The sequence below is a fragment of the Phacochoerus africanus genome, chromosome 6 (assembly GCF_016906955.1).
Source record: "Phacochoerus africanus isolate WHEZ1 chromosome 6, ROS_Pafr_v1, whole genome shotgun sequence".
Taxonomy (NCBI): domain Eukaryota; kingdom Metazoa; phylum Chordata; class Mammalia; order Artiodactyla; family Suidae; genus Phacochoerus; species Phacochoerus africanus.
Genome location: NC_062549.1, coordinates 52,487,916 through 52,513,567, shown reverse-complemented (window position 1 = coordinate 52,513,567; position 25,652 = coordinate 52,487,916). Strand labels below are relative to the sequence as shown.

At 34.1% G+C, this 25,652-nt stretch overlaps 1 protein-coding gene across 3 annotated transcripts in view; it reads left to right on the top strand.

Annotated features, from left to right (window-relative positions):
* RALYL (RALY RNA binding protein like) overlaps nucleotides 1–25,652 on the top strand; it is a 751,148-nt gene that overhangs the window by 331,634 nt on the left and 393,862 nt on the right. For all 3 annotated transcript variants that reach the window (XM_047782953.1, XM_047782954.1, XM_047782952.1), the window contains exon 2: nucleotides 4,100–4,378. In XM_047782953.1, coding sequence (XP_047638909.1) covers nucleotides 4,123–4,378 — 256 coding nt within the window. In that variant the 5' untranslated portion in view covers nucleotides 4,100–4,122. The remainder of the gene's footprint in view (nucleotides 1–4,099; nucleotides 4,379–25,652) is intronic.

The window sequence follows — 25,652 nt, the reverse complement described above, 5'->3', positions numbered from 1 at the left end:
ATCTTTTGTTATACAGCAGCTTTCACAGACACAATACTAGCTCTATTTGAAACTATAACTTAGAAACACAAAAAATTTATGTTTACTTGTGTTTTGAGTGACATTTTCATTTTTCACTTCCAATTTTTTGAAGTATTAGCTTCTTTTTGACTGCTGTTTGTCATTTATTTTCTTAGAATGTGGGCCTGATAACTCTCTTATTTTTCTATTTATCATTGGTTTTCAGTAATTTGATTATGATTTATCTTGGTGTGGTTTTCTTTGTTTTTATTCTGATTAGGGTTCACTGAAATTCTGCAATATATAGGATAATATGATTTTCATCAAGCTTCAAAGACTTTTGACCATTATTTTTTTAGTATTTTTGCTCCTTTGTGATTACAGATGTAGGCATCTTTAACATTTGGTACTGTCATATAACTCACTGATGCTCTGCTTATTTATTTTTTAATGTTTTGTCTCTATATTTTGGCTATTCACTATTTCTGTAACCTCAAATTCACAATATGTTCTACAAATATTTCACCTGTAATATCCATCAAGTGTAATTTTTAATTTTAGGTATAATTTTTCATCTTTAGATATTTGATTTGATTCTTTTTTTATATCTTTAATGTCTCTCTTGATTATGGGTCATATACTCTGATTCTTGGGATCTCTAGGAATTTTTAATTGGATTATAAAGATTTTGTATTTTATGTTATTGTATCTTAGTTATATTTTTCAAAAAGAAATATTTTACTTTGTTTTAATAGACAGGTTGTTTTGGTTTAGTTTGATCATCTTGAGAGTTTTTTTTAAGTTTTGTAAGGGTGGTCCCTGAGTACTTTTTACTGTAAGGATAATTTATATTCATTAATAAGACCTGGCCCTTCTGATGTTTAAATGTAATGTTTCAGGGAGCCAATCTTGACTTTCCACTGCTGCTAGTAGGAATTGAATGATTCTCAGCCTTTTGTGGGTCTGGGAACCATTCAGCTCACAGTTTTCCAATATTTTTTTCACCAACCTCGTAGAAGTTCACCCTTTGCATGCATATAGGAACCAGCATAAATTCAAGACAATCTCTGAAATTACTTTTTCCACATAGCTCTCTTCTCTCTAGAATTCTACCTCACAAATTCATGCTTCCCTAGATGCCCTAAACTCTACCACCACAGCTCTATGAGGTTGCCATCTCTGCTTTTAGACACACACACACACACACACACCCAACTCTAGAATATGAACTATGCTTCCCAGTCAGCTGGGGCTATCCTATACCTTATTTTGATTTCTTTTTCTTTTTTTTTTTTCACTCAGATGTCACAGATCTGCACTGCCAGTGGCTTAATGACATAAAAAGCATTTGTTTCATCTATATTAGCTTGATTTTCTAGTTGTTTGAGTAAGAGAGTCAGTTTAAGCTTTGTTATTCCACCATGACTGAAAATGGACATCCCTCTTCAACTGATGAAGATTCATGTAATGGAGAAGCACAAGCTAAATATTACACTATGAGTTAAGGCTTAATTTTGCAGATAATGTTGAAATAACAGTGTATGACATTATGATAAAACTCTTTCATTATTATAAACCTGATAGAAACTGGCAAGGCAGTCTTTCTGCAAGAGATTAGATACATACGATTTTTTTTTTGTCTATTTAGGGCCACACCTATGGCATATGGAGGCTCCCAGGCTAGGGGTCTAATCGGAGCTGTAGCTGCTGGCCTACACCAGAGCCACAGCAATGCCAGATCCAAGCCATTTCTGTGAACTACACCAGAGCTCATGGCAGTGCCAGATCCTTAACCCACTGAGCAAGGCCAAGGATCAAACCTGCAACCTCATGGTTCCTAGTCGGATTCTTTTCTGCTGAGCCATGATGGGAACTCCTAGATACATATGATTTTAAGATGATCAAAAGTCCTTAAGTAGAATTACACAAATGGCAGTTTGGGCTTACAGTTAGGAGAGTAACCTCCATAGCATAGAGTAGGATTGAGTCAGAGACTGCATGTTGACACCCACTGTGAGAATTCAAAGTACAGCTGTGCCTTCATTTTAACTTGACTCAAGGTCACTGTTAAAGACAGACCACTGGGCTTTGTAAACTATGGATATGACTAATCTAACAATTCTTGTTTGCATTTTAACCAGATTAATCCTGTCCGAGAAAGAAAGTGTCAACCATAAGAATTATCCATTCTTAAAAGTGACTTTATGATATTCCTCAAATATTTCTCACATAAGAGTGAAAAGGAAAATAATATTATATCTATAAATTGCATTACTTATATTGACCTACAGTTATAAGAAAGATAACCTTCAGTAACTTCTGGAGCTAAAAAAAAATGAATATTTAATTTCTTTTTCCCTCTAAATATGGTTAAAATACACTGGATTATATGAAGAAGCTAAATGTTTGTTTAAAATATATATGTACACCTTGACTTTTTTTGTTTGATTCTCAGAGCATTAGCTTGAGGTATGTATGGCTCAAATTTCAAAATTAAAAAAATATATATATTAGCTTTCCTATCCTTCAAACTTAACCTCAAATAATTCTTAAAGGGAGCCCTTAAATGTTGCTAAGCCAAAACAAAAAAAGGCAGCAATATAATGCCTATTTTTAATGGTGCCATACTTTTAATTTTTATGTGAATAATTATTTATGAAGTCAACCTTCATTGTGAGGATATATATATATATATATATATATATATAATGTGTCCAATATTTAGTAAAAATTTAATAATCTAAGATGTAATAATTAACAGGCTAATTTGAAACATTTTTATGTTACTTGGTTGCTCTTGATTTCAAAAGTAGCTTATTTACATGCATAGTGAGTAAATTTTCAAGTATATCTAATTTACATGCTTTTAAGATTCTATCTCTTCAATGCTCAATTTACAAATATCATTCTAAATTATTTTTTAAAGTAAGATGCACTTACTAATTATTTTATAGCTATAAGATTTTAAAAGAAATTATTCATATAAAAATATGCTGCTGATAAAATGTATCTATTAGCTAGTATTCAACGATGATCATCAATATCAGAGATTGTATCCTTATTGAAATTTTAGTTTCACCGTGTTAGTTTTTTTAAATCGTTAGGAGAAGATGATGTCTGGCAAAAAAAAAAAAAATAGTAGTTAATAAATATTGTGGAATGAATGAATGGATGAATTTTTAAAGTCTTAAAAAATAAATCTGTAAGTGCTGGCATACTTGGAAATAAAAGTTTCATTGAGTTTAATTAAGCACAATTAAACATTCTGCCAAGCTCAGAAAGTGGTTTTTAGAACTACTAGCAGTCCTTAGGCAACATAGGAGCTCTTAGTTAAATTAATTAAAAATGAGGTTGAGAATAGAAATTTCAACACAGAAACAAGGACTGTGAATTTGCTGATCATTGATGAAAACTAGCTACACATACTGGGTTTTAATGAAACTGACATTTGAAATTGGATCAACTGAAGAGAATTATAGAATTATTTCTGTTTAAATCCTTTATTTTCAAAATCATTTTTCTTGTGTTAACTTTTCTAATTAATGTTTATACTTTTAATATCTCTTTTTTCTCTTCCACAGCATTTAATGGAACGAATTGTTAGTTTCTGATAGAAGGGTTCTGATAGTGAAATAGCCAATATCTACCAATTATGGAACATGTAGAAATAAAAACACATGTTCTCAACAATAAATGGAGCCTACAGTACTATGGTCCATCATCAGACTTTAGCCATGATGGATATTCTTTTTCATTGATTAATTAGGTGACTTATTCTTCACACTTGCTTCTGAAATATTGATAAACTTAAAAATAAAGCAAAGAGTTTAATTACTGTACAGGTCAAAATTTTAGATAAATAAATCGGGAATTTATGTATAGATATATGCTGAATAATTAAACATATTTTCCTATTGCATTTTGCAATGCAGTAGTCGCCTTTTATATAACTAAATTTTCCTCTCAAGAAAATCAGTAGTACCTATGTATTTGAGATTACCTGGTACAGTACTGAAAAACTGTTAAAAGCCAGTGGAATCCATTCAATCTAATTCTTTCCCTTTTGATTATTTTGTTTGTTTGTTTGTTTTTGTTTAAGGGTTAAAACAAGGCGAGCCAACCATGACTGGCAAAACGCAGACCAGCAATGTCACCAATAAGAATGACCCCAAGTCCATCAACTCTCGAGTTTTCATTGGAAATCTAAATACAGCCATTGTCAAGAAAGTTGACATTGAAGCCATTTTCTCAAAATATGGAAAAATAGTTGGCTGCTCAGTTCACAAAGGTTACGCATTTGTACAGTACATGAGTGAGCGACACGCAAGAGCTGCAGTGGCTGGAGAAAATGCCAGGATCATCGCTGGACAACCACTGGGTAAGTCCTGCTCAGTTACAGATCTCATATTGATGTTCTTGTCTCTGCACATATCTAGACATGGTCTTATTGTTTAAAAGCCAGCACTCCATAACATTTCTCTCTTTACCAACTATAGTGCTTATATATTTATAATTTATATTATTCTCTTTTTCTCATATTGTTTTACATATGTGTCTTATTTTCTCTACAAATTTATAAGCTTGAGGTCAAGTCTGCTTTGTAACACTTGTTACCTCCACCAATACTAACAGGTCCAGGCAAATTAAAAATGTGCAACATGTTTAACCTTATTTGACTTGAAATGGTGTTTTTGTCTTCCAGGAAACACTATGCTGAGCAACAAAACCAAACCAAATAACTTTACTTATTTATACTTTTGCTCTTGAGGGGCTGATATATTTTCCTCATTTATTGTTTGTATTTGTGGAGAGAAGGGATAGAAAATAACAAAAGGAAATGAATCTTGAGAATTGGGAAAGGAATATAACCTATTATTTCTTATCTAGACAGGAATCTTGTATGTCATGACTGTTCATTCATGTGTAATAATCAGATTTATGTCTAATGTGCAAGGAATAATACAGTTTTTTCTTTCACAAAGAAAGTCTGAAGTAAAGTGAAACTTCTTTGGAGAAAATATTTTGTTAGTATGCAGATAAAAATAAAAATTAGTCTTTTTCTATTAGGAAAAGGTATAATGAATACATCAGTGATTTCTTAATTTTGATCTATTGTCACATGCACATTTATATATTAAACTGATTATACAACATCTTCTTGTGGCTATCCAACAGGCATCTCAGCTGTTATGCCCAGAATACAGAACAATACTCTTGATTATTCACACCCCAACTTCTTCCACCCCATGCTTCTCCATCACATCAAATAGAACCCCCATTTATTCTGTTTTCCAAATGAAGACTTAGGTGTCAACCTCGATTCTTCTCTTCCTCCCCCACTCTAAATGTAAACCATCATCATGTTTATTGCCATCACTATGTCCCAAACGCAATCAACTTTTAAATCTACATCAATAGCCATCTAATGCAGACCACCTTTATATCACGTGGACCATTGAAATACCCCTCTAACTGGTCTGCCTCTTTCCATTCTTGCCAGAGTGCCCCTTTAAAACCTAAGATGATGCCGTTGATGTGCTCATGAGTGCCTCCATCTCACCCAGAACAAGATTTATGTTCTGTAACAAAACTACGGTGCCCCACACTACCACATTTCAACTCCATCTTCTTTTCTCTACCTTCTTGTATCACTTCAGTGTTGCTGTCCATCCTGATATCCCTCAACCATTCCGATATTGTTTCTGCCTCAGAGTCTTTGGACTTGCCATTCCCTCTGCTCTGAAGACAGGTCTTGGCTAATTATTTTCTTCCTTCTACTTTATTGTATGCTGTGCTTGAATTCTACTTACCCAAAGAGGCTTTTCAACCTATTTAAAATAAAATAGTCTTCTGCCCTCTTGCCTACACTCTCTAATCTATTATTCTACTTCATATCTCTGGAATTACATATTTCAATTTATGATGTTACTACTATAATGTACACAGACATAAAGATGCAGGAGCATATGAAGGAAACAAGAGGTAAAAGCATAGATAAATCAGATTAGAAGGGTGTGATAAAATTGCATTATCAAGTTATTTGAAAATTTGGGGGGAAACTATGGAATCCAATAAAATGAGAGTGAGGTCTAGGTAACAGTCTTGAGGACAAAAAAGATATCTTAAATAAATGCTTGGTATAAAACCACAAATAGTGATTACTATAAAGGAATATACTCTTACTTATAGTTCTACAACTCACATATCTATATTTTAAAGACAGATAATGCTTTCCAAAAGACTTTAGTAAGTTTTACATTTGTCCCCTTTTTTAATGTCCCCATTTTACTTGTTGACCTTGATATGGGAATTTTCTGACCAATTTTCTTTCTAAGTTAAATTCCTTCTTCAGGGCAATATCTGAGCCACTATCAGAGAAATACCCACTTATTGCCTATGTCTTGGTTGTATGAAATTAGTACATACTAGAAATTCATTAAATCATTAATTTTAAAAAATTAATTACCAGAGAATGTTTTGCCTATGTTCTCTTCCAGGAGTTTGATGGTGTCTTGTCTTATATTTAAGTCTTTCAGCCATATTGAGTTTATTTTGGTGTTTGGTATGAGGGTGTGTTCTAGTTTCATTGATTTGCATGCAGCTGTCCAGGTTCCCCAGCAAAACTTGCTGAAAAGAATGTCTTTTTCCCATTTTATATTCCTGCCTCCTTTGTCAAAGATGACCCAGCAATCCCACTCTTGGGCATATACCTGGACAAAACTACACCCGCACATGCACCCGCATATTCATTGCAGCTCTATTCACAATTGCCAAGACATGGAATCAACCAAAATGTCCACTGATAGATGATTAGATTAGGAAGATGTGGTATATATACATAATGGAATACTACTCGGCCATAACAGAGAACAAAATAATGCCATTTGCAGCAATGTGCATGGAACTAGAGACTCTCATCCCGAGTGAAGTAAGTCACAAAGAGAAAGACAAATACCATATGATATCATTTATATCTGGAATCTAATATATGGCACAAAGGAAACTTTTCCACAGAAAAGAAAATCATTGACTTGGAGAATAGACTTCTGGTTGGCAAGGGGGAAGGAGAGGGAGTGGGAGAGACTGGGAGCTTGGGGTAAATAGATGCAGAATGTTGCCTTAGGGATGGATTAGCAATGATATCCTGCTGTGTAGACTGAGAACTCTGTCTAGTCAATTATGATGGAACACATAATGTGAGAAAAAAGAATGTATACAGGTATGTGTAACTGGGTCACCATGCTATGTAGTAGAAAAAAAATATATATATAAAGAAATAAAAATAAAAATTAAAAAAATTAATTACCAATTTAAGTTCAATTAAAAGCCCTATTCACGTGTTAATGAACTACAGCTAATTTTCCAGAGTATCTTCTATGTTGGGAAGGGGGAAATTTTCGTCTTTACGCTTCTTGAGTTCTTATGGGTGAGGTAATAATAAAATTGACACAACACAGATTGACAGGAGCAAAAGAGACACACTGTAACTCACACACATGAGATCCATAAAAATGGAGCCTGAGAAGTGTCCAGAGCAAACAGCTTTTACACTTTTAGACAATGAAATAGAAATTTGAGAGGAATTGACAGGACAAATGAAAATAGGTTTGGGGATTTGATGAGTAAGGCCTTGAAGCAAAGTCTGGCTTGGGTAGTACATAGTTAAGAGGTAACAAGTTTTGTTTATACAGGTTTCTTTGCTGGATTCACTATCTCTGGTAATAAGTATGTCCTATCTCTAACTGTAGGGAGGGCACCTTTCATATGAGAGATGAGATGTATTTTCTGACTTTAGAAAAAGAGGAGAGTCAGAGTGTCTCTCTTAACATCAGTTCTTTCTTGTTTTTTTTTTTAATTTTAATTTTAATTTTTTTAGCGCCACACCGGCGACATATGGAGGTTCTCAGGCAAGGGGTCTAATCGGAGCTATAGCTGCTGACCTATGCCAGAGCCACAGCAACACTAGATCCAAGCTGCGTCTGTGACCTACACCACAGCTCATGGCAACACTGGATCCTTAACCCACTGAGCAAGGCCAGGGATAGTACCTGCAACCTCGTGGTTCCTAGTCGGATTCCTTTCCACCACGCCTGGATGGGAACTCCCGCATCAGTTCTTTCTTAAGTAACTTTAATTCAAAATAATCGATATGCCATTGAGGCATGTTTTGGGGCAGCATACCATGGGTCCCAGCACCTGTCACTGCTCATTTATTCACTGCCCTTCTCCAATAGGGAAGGAGAAACATCCATGCTAAAAACTTGGTGCCTTACTTGGAAAATCCAAGAAAAAAAAAGGATGACACCAAATGACTATGCTTTGAGAGACACCGAATTTAATTGTGCTTCTAGTAAGATATTACTTCTCATTCCTGGTCATTGTTTCGGGATCCTCTCTTGGTTATGTTCTCCAGTTAATCTCTGGAGCATATATCTTAATCAGCCATAATCACCCCTTCTGCCTGCATACAAGTAAAACACTTGATTCTTTTCTTTGAAATCTAGTCTTTCACTATTTGTGTTTAAGTTGAAGGCCTTTTCATAACAAGCAAGTGCTATATAACTTAACTAGTAACTTAGCTTTTTGAAACAAGGGTCTCAATATACTCACCTTAAAAAAAAAACAAAAACATACCTTTCTAGAGATTCAGGCAAAGGCATGTCTTCCAGATGTTCCTTAAAGAAGCTGTTTTTAAAGAATACCCTTAGTTTTCAAGGAGATATATTCACTTCTGGCTTTAAATATTGTTCTTTTTTTTTTTTCTGGTAATGGAGAAACTTAGGTTTAGGTATATCACTTGCTTTTTTAATTTGTTGACTCCAATAAATCTTTTATGATTTGAAGCCCCAGCTAAACTCTACAAGCTCTTAATTTGAAGTGGATTGATTATGTGTCAAATAATAGACCACTGTCATATTAAACTGATATTAGCTTCATGTATTCCAAAATATCTAAGCATTGTTCTTTTCTTTAGAGAAGGAAGAAAAATTAATATTGATAAGCCATGCACTGTATTTTGCCTTTATTATCTTAGGTGACCTCAGTGTGTATTCAAGTAACTTCTTTGAAACACATCAATCTTCCTATCACTACACTATGTGCTTAAATCTTTTATATTTATTAATATCATTTTAATTTAAAAATCAGAGTTAAATATCAATTGTCCTGAAAAAGATTAAACATCTTTTTGTGACTTCTTATAGTTCTACAGAGATTATAGATATATCCTTAAACTAATTGTTAAGCAAGTGATGAAACCTAGTATTTATTAACTGGAAAATATTAATAGCTATTTTGAGTCTGTAAGTAAGGAAACAATGGAGTCTTTTAAGTTGGGAGCCATATGTTGAAGTTATTTATTGAATAATCCATTAGTGGATTGATGGATGGATTAATGTATTAGAAAACTAGAAACAAGGACATTTGTTGGAATGCCACAGAAAGAGCCCAGGTTTCAAAGTGTGGACATGGACTGGAAAAAATTAGGAAAATGGGATAGAATCAATACGATTTAATAACTAGTTGGCACAGTGGGTAAAACATAGAAAGATGAATCAAGAATAATTCCCTTGTTTCCAGGTTGGTGTCTCTGTTGGATTAACTTGCAGATCACTAGAATGGTGCAGAATGATTTCCTAAGGGAAAATATTTTTGTATAAGATAATGAGCTCATGAATGAATGCATGCGTTAAGCTTGATGTACATGCTTGAGGATATCCAGGTAAATGTATCTAGTAGAATCTTGGATATGCAGGTCCAAACTAAGAAGAGAGTTTGGACTAAGAGTAATAAATTTGGGAGTCATCAACATAGTGCTAAAACTTTGGAGGTAGTTAAGCTCACCCTGGGAAGTCTTCAGATTGAGAAGGATATTGACTATAGACTGATCTGTGTAGAAATCTTTGGATCCCAATAAAAGGAAGAACATTTCTGATGAGACTTCTGGAAATCTAAATGCAAACAACTTTCTATACAGCTCTTTGTTGTATTAGATAACTGTCCTTCTGTATTAGATAACTACTTTCTTAGCTGTTGATCATTACGTCAGTTCCCTTGAACTGTTAATGATTTCCACACTTCCTAAAGGCCATACAGGCAGATGTTCTTAGTGGTTCTAATATTTTAAAATCTCATTTAGGAGAGCTTAAGAATATCATCTTTAAATCCTAAGTTTCTTTCCATATCAATGTCTATACCCAAAGCTACTTGCCCAGCTGAGTAACACAGAAAAGTTTATCTACTTTGCTAGAAGACATACAAGGATGTTTAAATTTTTCTGGTACAGTTGATGTTTAACTATAATTTCTTAATTAAAATAATATAAATAAATATAAGAGATTTAAATGCATAGTGATAGGCAGATTGTTTCTATTTAGGAAAAGTTACTTGAATATGCACTGAGATCAAATAAGGCAATAAAGGTAAAGTGCAGAGAGAAGTTTATCTACTTTGTCTTTAATAAAGCCTTAGCATAAACAGAAATGTTCTTCAGACCAATTATAAGTCAACCATTGCAGACACAGTGAAGATGATTTTACTCACTGGGTTATATTAGTATACCTGAATATTTAAGAGTAAGTATTCCATATGTATTATAAAATATTCTGTATCTTTCTGGAGAAAACAAATTTTACCATAAAATTATCATCAAATTCTGATTGGAAACTTTAAGTGTATGTTTCACATTCTTTTCAAATTTATATAAAATGAGAAATTATTTCTAAAATTTCTGTATCTTATCTAAAAATTACAGTACATCGAGTAACTAAGAGAGCTGAGAAATTAGAGCTCAAAATACCAAAACTCTAATCAAGATTTTGAAAGGAGATCACAGACTAATGTCTTGATTAAATTCTCACCATTGATTTTTTTAATCATACTGTGTTGACAAAGATTCCTAAATTTTACATCCTAACCCATGAAAAGGCACCTTGAGTTAGTTTCATGGTCTTCTATTTTCACCAACATGATAATGAACCCAAGGAATATTTTATTGAATACATAGATTGTTTCCTGAGGTTATTTCCATTAAAGGCACATAAACTATTAATTAAGGTAATATTTCTACTTGGGGTTAGACTACTACGTATTTATCACTCCAAAGCAATTAAAAAAAACTAAAAAACCGAAAACGCATATTTCCTCAAACTGCAAAGAATGTCCCCAGGTCTTTTTTTTTTTTAATCTATGGTCAAGGTATGTTCCAAACCTGATTTAGAGACTGATATATTTATTCGGCATGTCTTCTCCCCCATTTCTATGCTATTTTATTAAGTGTATGCCTTCATGGCTCATTCACTTTCAAACTTGGGTGACATGTGACCTCATGCCAGGATGTGACCCTAATCTATGACATAGGTTTCAAAATCATTCTCTCTTCTTTTCCCTATTGATACCTTTCTTCTTCACAGGTCATAGTTGGCTGTTTGAGGAAATTTACCTGTTAAATACCCTCTATCATGTAGTTGGAGATATGATAATTGTACACATTAAAGGACTGTAAATAAATAACTGGGTGGAGAGAAGGATTTTGGGGTATTGTTGCTTTCCAAATAACACATTACAGCATGCCTTGTGGTATATACAGAAAAGGAAACTTGGCCATGACTTAATTTTCTTTCTGTAATACATTTTCAGTTTTTTAGCACATCTTCTGCACCACAGTAGAAAAAGGGATATTCCTTTTCTTTTTTTCATTTTTTAAATTTATTATTATTATTATTATTTTTATTTCCCCAATTCAATTTTTTTCTACTGTACAGCATGGTGACCCCGTTACACATACATGTAAACATTCTTTTTTCTCACATTATCATGCTCCATCATAAGTGACCAGACATAGTTCCTAGTGCTACACAGCAGGACCTCATTGCTAATCCATTCCAAAGGCAACAGTTTGCACCTATTAACTCCAAGCTCCCAGTCCACCCCACTCCCTCCCCCTTCCCCCAGGCTACCACAAGTCTATTCTCCAAGTCCATGATTTTCCTTTCTGTGGAAAGGTTCCTTTGTGGCATATATTAGATTCCAAATATAAGTGATATCATATGGTATTTGTCTTTCTCTTTCTGACATACTTGACTCAGGGTGAGAGTCTCTAGTTCCATCCGTGTTGCTGCAAATGGCCTTATTTTGTTCTTTGTTATGGCCGAGTAGTATTCCACTGTGTATATATACCACATCTTCCTAATCCAATCATCTGTCAATGGACATTTTGGTTGATTCCATGTCTTGGCTATTGTGAATAGTGCTGCAGTGAACATGTGGCTGCATGTGTCTTTTTCAGGGAAAGTTTTGTCCAAGTATATGCCTAAGAGTGGGATTGCTGGGTCATACGGTAGTTCTATGTATAGTTTTGTAGGGTACCTCCATACTGTTCTCCACAGTGGTTGTACCAGCTTACATTCCCACCAACAGTGCAGCAGGGTTCCCTTTTCTCTATACCCTATCCAGCATTTTTTATTTGTGGACTTATGAATGACGGCCATTCTGACTGGTGTGAGGTGGTATCTCATGGTAGCTTTGATTTGCATTCTCTAATAATCAGTGATGTTGAGCATTTTTTCATGTGCTTGTTGGCCATCTGTATATCTTCCATGGAGAATGGTCTATTCAGGTCTTTTGCCCATTTTTCCATTGGATGGTTGGCTTTTTTGCTATTGAGTTATATAAGTTGCTTGTATATTCTAGAGACTAAAGTCCTTGTACGTTGCATCATTTGAAACTATTTTCTCCCATTCTGTAAGTTGTCTTTTTGTTTTCTTTTTGGTTTCTTTTGCTGTGCAAAACTTATCAGTTTGATTAGGTCCCATTGGTTTATTTTTGCTCTTATTTCTCTTGCCTTGGAAGAATGACCTGAGAAAATATTCATAAGGTTGATGTCAGAGAATGTTTTGCCTATGTTCTCTTCTAGGAGTTTGATGGTATCTTGTCTTACATTTAAGTCTTTCAGCCATCTTGAGTTTATTTTTGTGCATGGTGTGAGGGTTTGTTCTGGTTTCATTGCTTTGCATGCAGGTTTCATTGCTTTGCATGTCCAGCTTTCCCAGCAATGCTTGCTGAATAGACTTTCTTTTTCCCATTTTATGTTCTTGCCTCCCTTGTCAAAGATGAATTGACCATGGGTGTCTGGGTTTATTTCTGGGTTCTCAGTTCTGTTCCATTGGTCTGTATGTCTGTTTTGGTACCAGTACCACACTTTCTTGATGCCTGTGGCTTTGTAATATTGCCTGAATTCTGGGAGAGTTATGCCTCCTTCTTGGTTTTTGTTCTTCAGAATGCTTTGGCAATTCTGGGTCTTTTGTGATTCCATGTAAATTTTTGGATTGTTTGTTCTCATTCTGTGAAAAATATTCTGGGTAATTTGATAGGGACTGCATTGAATCTGTAGATTGCTTTGGGTAGTATGGCCATTTTTACAATATTAATTTTTCCATGAGCATGGAATATCTTTCCATTTCTTTGAATCCTCTTTAATTTCCTTGATTAATGTTTTATAGTTCTCAGCATGTAAGTGCTTTACCTCCTTGGTCAGGCCATCACCCTAATTCCAAAACCAGACAAAGATACCACCAAAAAAGAAAACTGGAGGCCAATATCTTTGATTAATATAGACACAAAAATTCTCCACAAAATTTTAGCCATCCAAATCCAACAATATATAAAAAAGATCATATACCACCACCAGGTGAGATTCATCCCAGGTGCACAAGGATGGTCCAACATATACAAATCAATCAACGTCATACACCATGTTAACACAAGTAGAGTCAAAGATCACCTGATCATCTCAATAGATGCAGAGAAAGCATTTGACAAAGTCCAACATCCATTCATCCAACCAAATTCTTACCAAAGTGGGTATAGAGGGAACATATCTTAACAAAATTAAAGCCATTTACAACAAACCCACGGCAAATATAATGCTCAGTGGGGAAAAGCTGAAAACCTTCCCACTAAAATGTGGAACAAGACAAGGATGCCCACTCTTGCAACTGTTATTCAACATAGCACTGGAAGTCCTAGCCATAGCAATCAGACAAACAAAGGAAATAAAAGGCATCCAGATAGGAAGAGAAGAGGTAAAACTGTCACTGTATGCACATGACATGACACTATATATGGAAAAACCCTAAGGACTCAACCTAAAAAGTACTTGAACTGATCAACAAATTCAGAAAAGTAGCAGGATATAAGATTAACATTCAGAAATAATTCACACTTCTATATACTAACAATGAAATATTAGAAAAGGAATACAAAAATGCAATACCTTTTAAAATTGCACCCCAAAAAAATCAAATACCTGGGATATTCCTTTTTAATCCCTGGCTTTCTTCCTTTGATATATAAAGAAGAATTGCTAAAGTGTGGAAAGGAACAATTGATTGAATTTTGATCCACAATACTTAGGGAGTCTTAAAAAATCAGAATCTAATTTGAAATTATTCTGAATAATGTTTTATAAAAAAAAAAAGCCACCATTTCTAGTATGTAAGACTCTTTATAAAAATGTATTTCAATTTGGTTGCTTAAAATAATTTAAATTTTAAAAAGTGAAATATTAATGTATCCTCTTCTTCATGTTACATAAAATTGCATTCTAACTTTTGTTAATTTGAGAAATGTTCATTATATTTAAAAATCTGAATTTAGTCATTGGAACTATTTTTTTTCTCAAACACTATGTGAAAGGTGAAATAAACCTTTTAAAATTTTACTATTGAAAATTTTTATATGAGAGATCACACATGAAATGCCCTTTGCACCAAAATGTCATGCAGAGGTTGGAAACTAAGTCTAGATCAGTGCCAATTTTTGCTGATTACACTTGGCTTGATTACACACAGGCCATAAATAAACATTTGTAATGTCTTTATTTTTAGATTATTTCACTCTTACAGCGGTTGCAGAAGACACAATTTATGAACTTAGGAGGTCAGTTTTTAGTAGTAGAAGGAATCCAAAACTAAAAAAATCATTTATCTCTACAAATCATTTTTTCTCTGAAATCTGTATACAGAAAGGCCCCCATTGTTGAGGAGCAAAGTCTAGCTTAGAAAAAAACATATAAAATAGAGAATGAAATTAATTTCATTACATTATAAATGTCTTTTTTTTCTTTTTTATTTCTTTTTAGGGCCATACCTATGGCATAAGGAAGTTCCTGGGGTAGGGGTCAAATTGGAGCTGCAAATGAAGGCCTGCACCTCAGTCACAGCAACACTGGATCTGGGCCTCGCCTGCAACCTATGGTGCACCTGACAGCAACAGTGGATTCTTAACCCACTGAGTGAGGCCAGGGAGCGAACCCACATCCTCATGAACACTATGTCGGGTTCTTAACCCACTGAGCCACATTGGGAACTCCAACATTATAAATGTCTTGAAAATGCATAAGGATTTCAAAGAATCATGAATAGAGATTGTTAATTTTAAAGTAAATCTAGTGAATAGTCTTAATCCTGATCATGAAGAAAGTAATGTCAAATGCACTGATAGGAAGATATTGGGGAGCAATATTGAGTAAGGACAAAGAAGAAGAAAACAAACAAATGCTGGTAACAATCCATTAAATGGGCCCTAGGAGTAATGGATTGTAAATATATTTAATACTCAGCTACCATTTTGCATCCAGAGGGATCTTTTCAAAATATGAATTTAACCATATTTCCTTTTGATAAAAGCTATCAGTGATTTCTCATTGTTCTTATAAAAAGAGACTGAAACCTTTGCTGTGACCCACAACTTTCTATATGATTTGTTTCTTGCTCATATGTAAACTTAACATCATGGTCCTCTCAGCCTTTGTTCATGCTCCATCTAAACTGACTACTATTAGTTCTTTGAACAAGTCATCTTCTGTCCCTTGTCAGGACCTCTGCACATGCTATTTGAGTATGTGGAATATCTTTCCTTACCAAGCTCCCCATCATTTCACCTTACTCCCCAATTCTTCACTCTCTTCACTTGACTATTCATCCTTCAGATCTCACGTCAAATATCCTTACTTTAAGTAAATCTACTTTGGTACCTCAAACTGCTGGAATGTTTTACTTCTCTTTCTAGCACATACTTTCTTTTCAGTTTTATTTTTATATTTACTATTTTGTGATTGGTATCTGTTCCTTCTCCCTTTAAGGTAAGTTTCGTGAGAACATTGACTATGTATGTTTATATTAATTTTCTTGGTACCTAGCAGTGTGCTGACATGTCCATGGCACATGCCCAGTAAGTATGCTGGACAAATGTTTGGATGATTGGAGGAATGAGTAGATTTCATTAAAGGACTTTTTTATTTCCATTGGAAAAAGTAACACAATAAGATGAAGACAGCTGGAAAGAGGGGGTTGGGGGAAGTGGATGAACGGGAGGGGAAAGATGAAGAAGGGGCAGTTTAACGGTCCCTGGAAAGCACGTAGCTAAAATGGGGTTGCTGTGAAGAGAAGGAATTGTGGTTTCCCCATGAGGGGCTTAGGTCTCTAAAAAGTCAGACACCTCAGAAGCAACTAATGGGCCTGACATAATTTCCCTAAATATAGTATAGTTTTTAATAAGCATACAATATTAACACATATATTTTATTCAAAGGTTACAATAAATGATATATTGGTTTAAAGAAAGATTCATGGAACACTTTCACTATATTCCTTAAAATGGCAGCCTTTTCATAGTTTTCTCTTATTAATGGCTAGACATTTCCATAGTACTTCATCATTGTCAAAATTCTTCAGGCACAGATTACCTTTTTTGATTCTCACAATACTGAGAGTAAGCATGTCTATTCCACTAGATAGGAACTGAACTCAGAGAAATTAACTCGCCTAATAGAACACAAATGCTGGTGTAAGATATCAAACTCATACAATCTCACACTAATTGTTTTCATTATTTATTCTTACCAGCAATTTTTTCATATCAGTATATTATTAAAGTCACTGTACACTTTATCATCCAAACCAGGATATGTTGCAGAGTGAGAAGAGATGCTATTAATGATTACGTTGTGATGTCAGGCTTAAGCCAGGATGATTCTAGACAAACATGAAAGTATGGCTCTCATTATCTTGTACCTAAAGTAAACTTGTAAATTTACTTGATATTTCTCATAGGAAATTATTATAGAATATTTTAATTAAAGTATACCAGCCTCAGTATCAGATAAACCCTTCCATTTCAGTAGTTAACACAATAAAAATGTCTATCTTTCTTCCATAAAATACAATCAGTGCCCTAAGGAGGTGGTGGGTGAGGATGGAGGCTTTGTCCTTTCATCCAAAGCCCAGGCTGTAGGATGTTCTGACATCTTTCAAATGAGTGGCTTCTGTAGGGGAGGAGAACTTTTACGTTCTTCTTTTCAAGGTTCTTTGGCTGATCTAATTGTTAAATTGACAAGACGGTTAAACAGTAAAAGAACAAATTTAATTATAGAAGCTTATAGAAACATGAAACTTTAAGAGGTGACCAAAGAAGACAGCTTTTATTACCTTTCAGGCAAAGAAACAATAAATTTGTGAAGAACTGACAAAACAAAGGGGTTTGACCTTGGAGTAGTAAATTAGTGAAGAAGCGACAGTGTTTGCTTTATAGGCTTCTGGGCCTCAAATTCTCTATCTCTAGTAATAAGCATATCTCTCTAACTCCTGGTACAGGGAGGGCACCTTTCCCATGAGAGATTTATTTCCTGCTTTCAAAAGGACAAAAGAAGGTCAGAGTAAACTTCTTGGCATTGGTTGTTAAGTAACGTTAAAGTAGTCATGATGTCAATGTGGCATATTTGCAGGCAGCTATTTCTGAATCCCATCCCTACCATGGACTTGAAAATAAGTCAAACCGGCAAACTGTTGAAAAAAAAAGTGGGGGGGAATGGTGCTTTGGCACTTTTTCATGTCAACCCTGAAATGGTGCTTATTTTACCTGCTTACATTACATTGGCTACATCTACATGCAAGTGGGGCTGGGCAGCCACCCTCACAAGAAACCAGCCACTCTTTAATGGGCAGATGCTTCTTTGCCACATGTGGTAAGTTAATGTGAAGAAGTTATTCACTAAGAATCCATTTCCTAACCTGTAAAATGGAAAAGGCAGTGTTTAGTTCAGTGTATAATGCAGAGTGCATATGTTTGTGATGTGCTTAGAACCTTGCCTTCAGATGGTTCATACTTCGCTATAAACATTTGGACATTGTGATATCATCCTCTGTAATCATCATTCTAGTGCTATGAGAAGTCCTTCTTTTTTTTAGCTACACCATTCTGAACAGATTTGGAATAAATAATACAGGCAGGCCGTAATAGTAGAGTCAGTAATTTCTGAGAATAAGAAATTAATTAAGGTGATTACAAGTGTGATGGAAGATGACTCTAGAAAATGAAATATTTAAAATTATTATTATAAGAGAAAGACAAACATCATATGGCATCACTTACTTGGAATCTATTTTTTAAAAAGGATACAAAGGAACTTATTTACAGAACAGAAACAGACTCACAGGATTTGAAAACAAACTCATGGTTGCCAAAGAGGACTGTTGGGGGGAGGAATGGTTTAGGGGTTTGGGATTGACATATGCACACTGATTTAGATGGAATTACTGGACAACAAGGACTTGCTGTACAGCACAGGGAACTGTACCTGATATTCTGTAAAGGTCTATCTAGGAAAATAATCTGAAAAAGAATGGATGCATGTATATGTTTGACTGTATCACTTTGTACAGCAGAAATTACTGCAACATTGTAAATCAACTGTACTCCAATAAAATTAAAAAAAATAAAATGTTATCATGATGGACAGATATGGAGGGATAATTCCAGGTGTATTGAAGCATTATACATGAAATCCTAATTTAGGCAGAAGCAACTAAAGCCATGTGGATGAAGAATGATCTCATGGAGATGAGTGAAGGGAGATATGATAGATGTCAGGCCATGCAGGGTCTTGCATGGTATACTGATGAATCTAAGTGTGTAGCAATACTTATGAGACAGTATTCAGTCTACTGTAGATTGGCTTCAAAAGAATATCTTATATTTGTTAACTCTCATTTGAGTTGCTGTTATATTTATGTAGTTTATTATTCAATATGCATATCGATTTCTTGGTACTGTTGAAATATTCATTTGCTTCTTCAGAATTATTAGTGTTCTATTCCATCCAGGACATCAACTAGGGTGAGGTCCTCTGGGAATGAAGATTACATTCAGATTTAGTGCAATTGTTAAAAGCTATTTACTGAACATTTTATTTATTTATTTTTGTTGTAATATAATTATCTGTCATTAAGTAACATGGTTGTACATTGTATGCATAGTTGTATGTTGCTATTTCTGGTGGACTATATATAGCAATGCATGTCTTTAGAGAAGTGTATCCTAACCTTGACAGTACTTGATTTTAGGCTTTGTTTCAGGGGCTTGTTCTGTGCATTGTAGGATTCTAGCAGCAACCTTGAATTCTACTGACAAAATACCACTAGCACCCTCTCCTACTGGTGACAAAAAAAAATTTATCCACATATTACCAAACATCCTCTAAGAGGCAAAAATCACCACCAGTTAAAAAGCACAACTTTAGAGTTATCATAACAAATGAACTCCATTAATTTAGAAACCTTGTAATAGATTTAAATAAGATAAACTATGAAAGCAATGTCTTGCGTTATTTTGACAGTAACTTATAATTTATAACAAGGATAGATCTTTTCTATTTGTCCAGAAGACAAAACTCAGTATGTGTATTACAGAGCAATTAGAATAATGTGTTTATGGCTGTAGTTTACTACTTCCATCACCAGTTTGTTTTAATCCTTAAAAACACAAACAATCAAAACACATTAATCTGTTTAGAGAGTTGACATGTGTGTATGTTTACTGATTCAAACAAATTTTAAAGCTTTCTTTCTCTTCACATCTTTAATATAATGCCTTTTAGAGATGTGCTTTTTTTCATTAAATCCTTCCATTCAAACATTTCAGATCACCACTAGAAATTATGAAGAACAAGACTTATCAAAGTATTAAGTGAAATATACTGAGTTTTGAGACTGCTCAGATGCTGAGGATGATGTCCAAATATGTATATATATATCTCATTCAGTGGTACTACTAAAAGCTTTTTAAAACAAAAAAATTAAGAAGTGCAGCATGTCTGGTTGATGTTTTCTCTAATAAATACATCACCTCTCCCACTGCATCTGTTGTACTCCATTTTGGTAAGAATGATTCTCTGGCACATGCCTTCAGGTACAAATTAGAATCGCTGTCTGAACATTCAGTAGGGGCAGATTGACAGAGCCTAGACTGAAATGATGAGCACAGATGATCATTTTGGACAATGCAGTCTATTGCAGAACCCCTTGGGAAGTACGCAATCTTTGAAGGGGCTTCAAAGTCATGAAAATCCCGCAGAAAACTTCCAAAGAATGGTACCAATAATAAAGAACACTTTCTACAAGGCACCATTATATAGACTTATTACAATGTGTACTGATTTTTAAAATTAACTGTTGCTTGTCTCAGTGTCTGAAGAACATATTAGCATCTTACTTTCTCAACTTGATACTTAGACAAAGTTTTTACTTCCCAGGATATAAATCATAAACTAATCCTTAAGTTAATTTGAACATAAGCCACAATGAGAATATGAAAATTGATTAGTAAATCTTCAAAGGTCGCCATTCCAGCTTTCTTTCTCCACTAAAGAAATGTCCAACACAGACCTGTATTTAAAATAACCAACTTTTTTATATTTTATATTATCCAGCTATGCAAAAAGGTTACCAATTGCAGAATATTAAATTTAAATTACATTATATTTGTTTTAAAAAATTTATTTATGAGGCTGTGAAGGCTCTTAAATGGTATACATAAGTGAAGGCATAAAGGATTACTCATTAGAGAGTATTCAGTATGTCACTTTTATTTCATCTTTTCCATAGTTGACAGAAACATGCTACCATTCTAAAATAGTAGGTTTTAGTAAGAACATTTTTAAGCTATGTGTTATTTTCACTCATCAGACTTCTGAAAGGAGTTCAAATTTCACTTTTACATTTAAAAAATTATCTTTCAATATCCTTCATCCATATTAGGTAATTAATGTCATCAATCCCATTTTACAAATAAGGAAATCTTAGAATGTACTAAATTTATAGAGGACATGTTTTCACGAAGACAAAAGTCTTGGATCCACCTTCTAATATTTTTCAAAATCACTCCAGGTTATTCTTAATTCTGCTAATGAAACCATACATATGATATATGGTAATTGTTTGAGAAATCTTCATCCTCTTCCTCCTTCCATTTTCATCTTCATCATCCACTGTTCTCAGGTAAATATTAAAAACCACACTCTGTGCACTGCAGAGCACAAAACATTTCAGGTTTCCAGTAATTAAACAGAGCTGCTTTTTGTGCTGTAAACAAATACTAATTAGTAAAATACCATGATATAGTGAATTACAGAACTAATGGTCTGTCAGCCACAGAGATGCATGCCCCCATACATGATAGAAAGCCTCAGGGATTTTCTTTACGTCTCTAAAATTGTTTATTTGACTCAATTACTGAACCTAAATTAGTGAAAGCAGGGGTAGATACTGATCCTGAGCAATTTTTCACTAAGACTAGCACTGGAAATTCCTGAGCAACAGATTGAAGGACCTTATTTGCTCTAATCTGTTCTTACTTCTTCCCTAGAACAAAGCTGGGCACAATAATAATAATACCTCGCTATCCTTTAATTTTGTTAATAAAATGTCTGCAAATCACTTGAAAATTTATTTCAAATACTGTATTAATGTGAATATTTATTCTTTCAACCATATTTGTATAATTGTGTTAGATGCTTATCAACACATATTAGGCTCTAGAGGGACATAGAAAAACAACGGCAAACCAAAATAAAATGTGGTAAAGTCACATCAAGTAAAATAATACAACAATAAAATAAATGACTGTACTTAGAAAATAATTGTATAGTAAAATATGTTTGCATCAAGTAACATGCAAATGAAGATAGCAAATACAAGATAAAGCAGGACATAATATAGATCAAGTACCATAAAAGGCTAAAGTACTGTCATTTCATTGGGGCAGTTGTCTAGTGAAATATATAGGAATGAAATGACATACAATAGAAGGTGGAAAATGTAACAAGATAAAACCTATTGTAATGTACAACATTAAGTGATTCAGGAATTTTCTAAAGGAATGTAGTATTGTTAGACCATTTGTCTATCTTTTGGGAAATGTAGATTTGAATTTAAGGAGCTTATAAACAATCTAAAATATGTGGCAAAAATTAGAATATTAATCTCATGGGAGTTCCCTTTGTGGCTCAGGGGTAACTAAACCAACTAGCATCCATGAGGATGCGGGTTTGAAACCTTGCCCTACTCAGTGGGTTAATTATGCAGTATTGCTGCAAGCTGCAGTGTGGTGGAGGTTGCAGATGTGGCTCAAATCTGATGTTTCTGTGGCTGTGGCATAGGCCAGCAGCTGTAGCTCCAACTCAACCCCTACTCTGGGAACTTCCATATGCTGCAGGTGCAGCCCCCACCTCCAAAAAAAGAATATTAATCCTTGAGAAAAATTATAGACAATGCAATTCTGAACTAATATGCATTGAAACTAAAACACAGAAGTTGAAATTATACCAGTGTTTGTGAAAGATGGTGGTTAAGAGTATAGGCCCTGGACTCAGGCTTCCTGTTATGTTAGAATTCTAACTTTCCACTTAACAGTTGGGGAATTTTGGACATGTTTCTAAGGTCTTGATGTTGTTCCTCTGTCTGGAAAATAAAGATAATCATAAGAGAAACAACGTCATTGAGTTGTTTTGAAGATTAAATGCTTCAATATAAGTAAAATTCTTAAAACATTCACCTGGGACTTATAAAGGGCTACAAAAAACAAAGGAAAGTAAAGGCTAAGCATATCATTAGTCCTCTTGTTTGTTGGTTCTCAAAACCTTCTAAAAATGAATTCAGAAAACTGGAGTTCTGGTGTTTGATTTTCAGCTTCCCAAGATGTTTAGCCTGTTCAAGAATATATCCTGTCTGTAGCTTTCCAGTTTTCCCAGCACCAATTATTGAAGAGACTATATTCCTTCCACTGTATGTTCTTGCCTCCTTTGTCATATAGATTAGTTGACCATAGGTGCTTGGATTTGTTTCTAGGCTTTCTATCCTGTTCCATTGATCTATATTCCTGTTTTTGTTCAGTATCATATTTTTTTGATAACTGTAGCTTTGAAGTATTGTCTGAGTTCAGGGAGCCTTTTTCCTCCATTTCCATTTTTCTTTTTCAATATTGCTTTGGCTATTGAGGTCTTTTGTGTTTCCATACACATTTTAAAATATTCTATTCTAATTCTGTGAAGCATGTCCTTGGTAATTTGATAGGGATTGCACTGAATCTGTAGATTGCCTTGAGTAGTATAGTCATTTTGACAATATCAATTCCTCCAATCCAAGAGTGTGGTATATCTTTCCATCTATTTGCGTCACCTTTGATTTCTTTCATCAGTGTCTTATACTTTTCAGAGTAAAAGTCTTTTCTCTCTTTAGAAGGGTGTTTATTCCTAGCTATTTCATCCTTTTAGGATAAATGTGATGGTTTCTCTGATTTCTCTTTCTGATATTTCATTGTTATATATAGAAATGCAGTCAGTTTATATGTATTAATTTTGTATCCTACAACTTTGCCAAATTCATTGATGAGTTCTAACAGTTTTCTGGTAGTATCTTTAGTATGTTCCAAGTATAGTATTATGTCATCTGAAAACAGTGATAGTTTTACTTCTTTTCCAATTTGGATTCCTTTTACTTATTTTTCTTCTCCGATTGCCATTTCTAGGACTTCCAAAACTATGTTGAATAGTAGCGGCAAAAGTGAACATCCCTGTCTTGTTCCTAAGAAAGACGAGGAAATGTTTTTAGTTTTTCACTGTTAAGAATGATGTTATCTGTGTGTTCGTCTTTTGTGTTTATCATAGACAGCTTTTATTAGGTTGAGGTCAGTTCCCTCTATGCCCACTCTCAGGAGAGTTTTTATTGGAAACAGGTGTTGAGTTTTGTCAAAAGCTTTTCTTGCGTCTATTGAGATGATCATATTGTTTTTATTTTTCAGTTTGTTGATGTGGTGTATCCCACTGATTGATCTTTGGATATTGAAGAATCCCTGCATCACCGAGATAAATCTCACTTGATCATGGTGTATGATACTTTTAATATATATTTGTTTTCAGCTTGCTAATAATTTGTTGAGGATATTTGCATCTATGTTCCCATCAGTAATATTGGCATTTTTTTGTGGTATCCTTGTCTGGTTTTGGTATCAGGGTTTATCGTGGCCTCACAGAATGAGCTTAGAAGTGTTTCTTACTCTGCTATATTTTTGGGAAGAGTTTCAGAATAGAACTGTTCTCTGAATATTTGATGGAATTCTCCTGTTTAGCCATCAGTCCTGGACTTTGGTTTTTGAGTTTTTAAAATCACATTTGAAATTTTGGTACTTGTGATTTGTCTGTTCATATTTTCAATTTCTCCCTGGTTCCGTCTTGGTAGGTTGTACCTTTGTAAGAATCTCTCTGTTTCTTCTAGGTTGTCCATTTTATTAGCACATAATTGCTTATAGCAGTCTTTTAGGATCCTTTGTATTTCTGTGGGGTCAGTTATAATTTCTCCTTTTTCATTTATGATTTTATTGATTTGACCCCCTCCTTTTTTTTTCCTTGATGAATCTGGCTAAAGGTTTATCAATTTTGTTGATCTTTTCAAAGAACCAGCTTTTGGTTTCATTGATATTCTCCATTGTTTTCTTTGTCTCTATTGCAATTATTTCTACTCTAATCTTTATGATTTCTTTCCTTCTACTAATTTTGGGGTTTGTCTGTTCTTCCTTCTCTAGTTGTTTTAGGTGTAAGGTAAGATTGTTTACTTTAGCTTTGTCTTGTTTCCTGAGATAAAATTGTGTTACTATAAACTTCCCTCTCAATACTGCTTTTGCTGTGTCCCATAGATTATGGATTGTTGTATCTTCATTGTTATTTTTTTCTACGTACCTTTTGATTTCCTCTTTGATTTCTTCAATGATCCATTTGTTGTTGAGTAGCATATTGTTTACCTTCCAGGAATTTGTGTTTTATGCTGTTTTTTTTTTGTTTGTTTGTTTGTTTTAGTTGACTTCTAGTCTAATAGTATTGTGGTCAGAGAAAATGCTTTAAATAATTTACACCTTTTTAAATTTACCAAGGCTTGGTTTGTGGCTGAAGATGTGATCTATCCTTGAGAATGTTCTGTGTGCACTTGAGGAGAATGTATATTCTGGTGCTTTGGGATGGAATGTTCTCTAAATACCAATTAAATCTCTCTGGTCTGGTGTGTCAATTAAAGCCTGTCTTCCCTTGTTTACTTTCTGTCTGGATGAGCTGTCTATTGATATAAGTGGGATGTTAAAGTCCCACACTATTATTGTGCTGATGTTGATTTCTCTTTTTATGGCTGTCAGCAGTTGCCTTATGTATCGAGGTGCTCCTATGTAAGGTGCATATATATTTACAATTGTTATATCTTATTCTTGGAAAGATCCTTTGATCATTATGTAGTACCCTTCTTTGCATTGTGACTTTATTTTAAAGTCTATTTTTT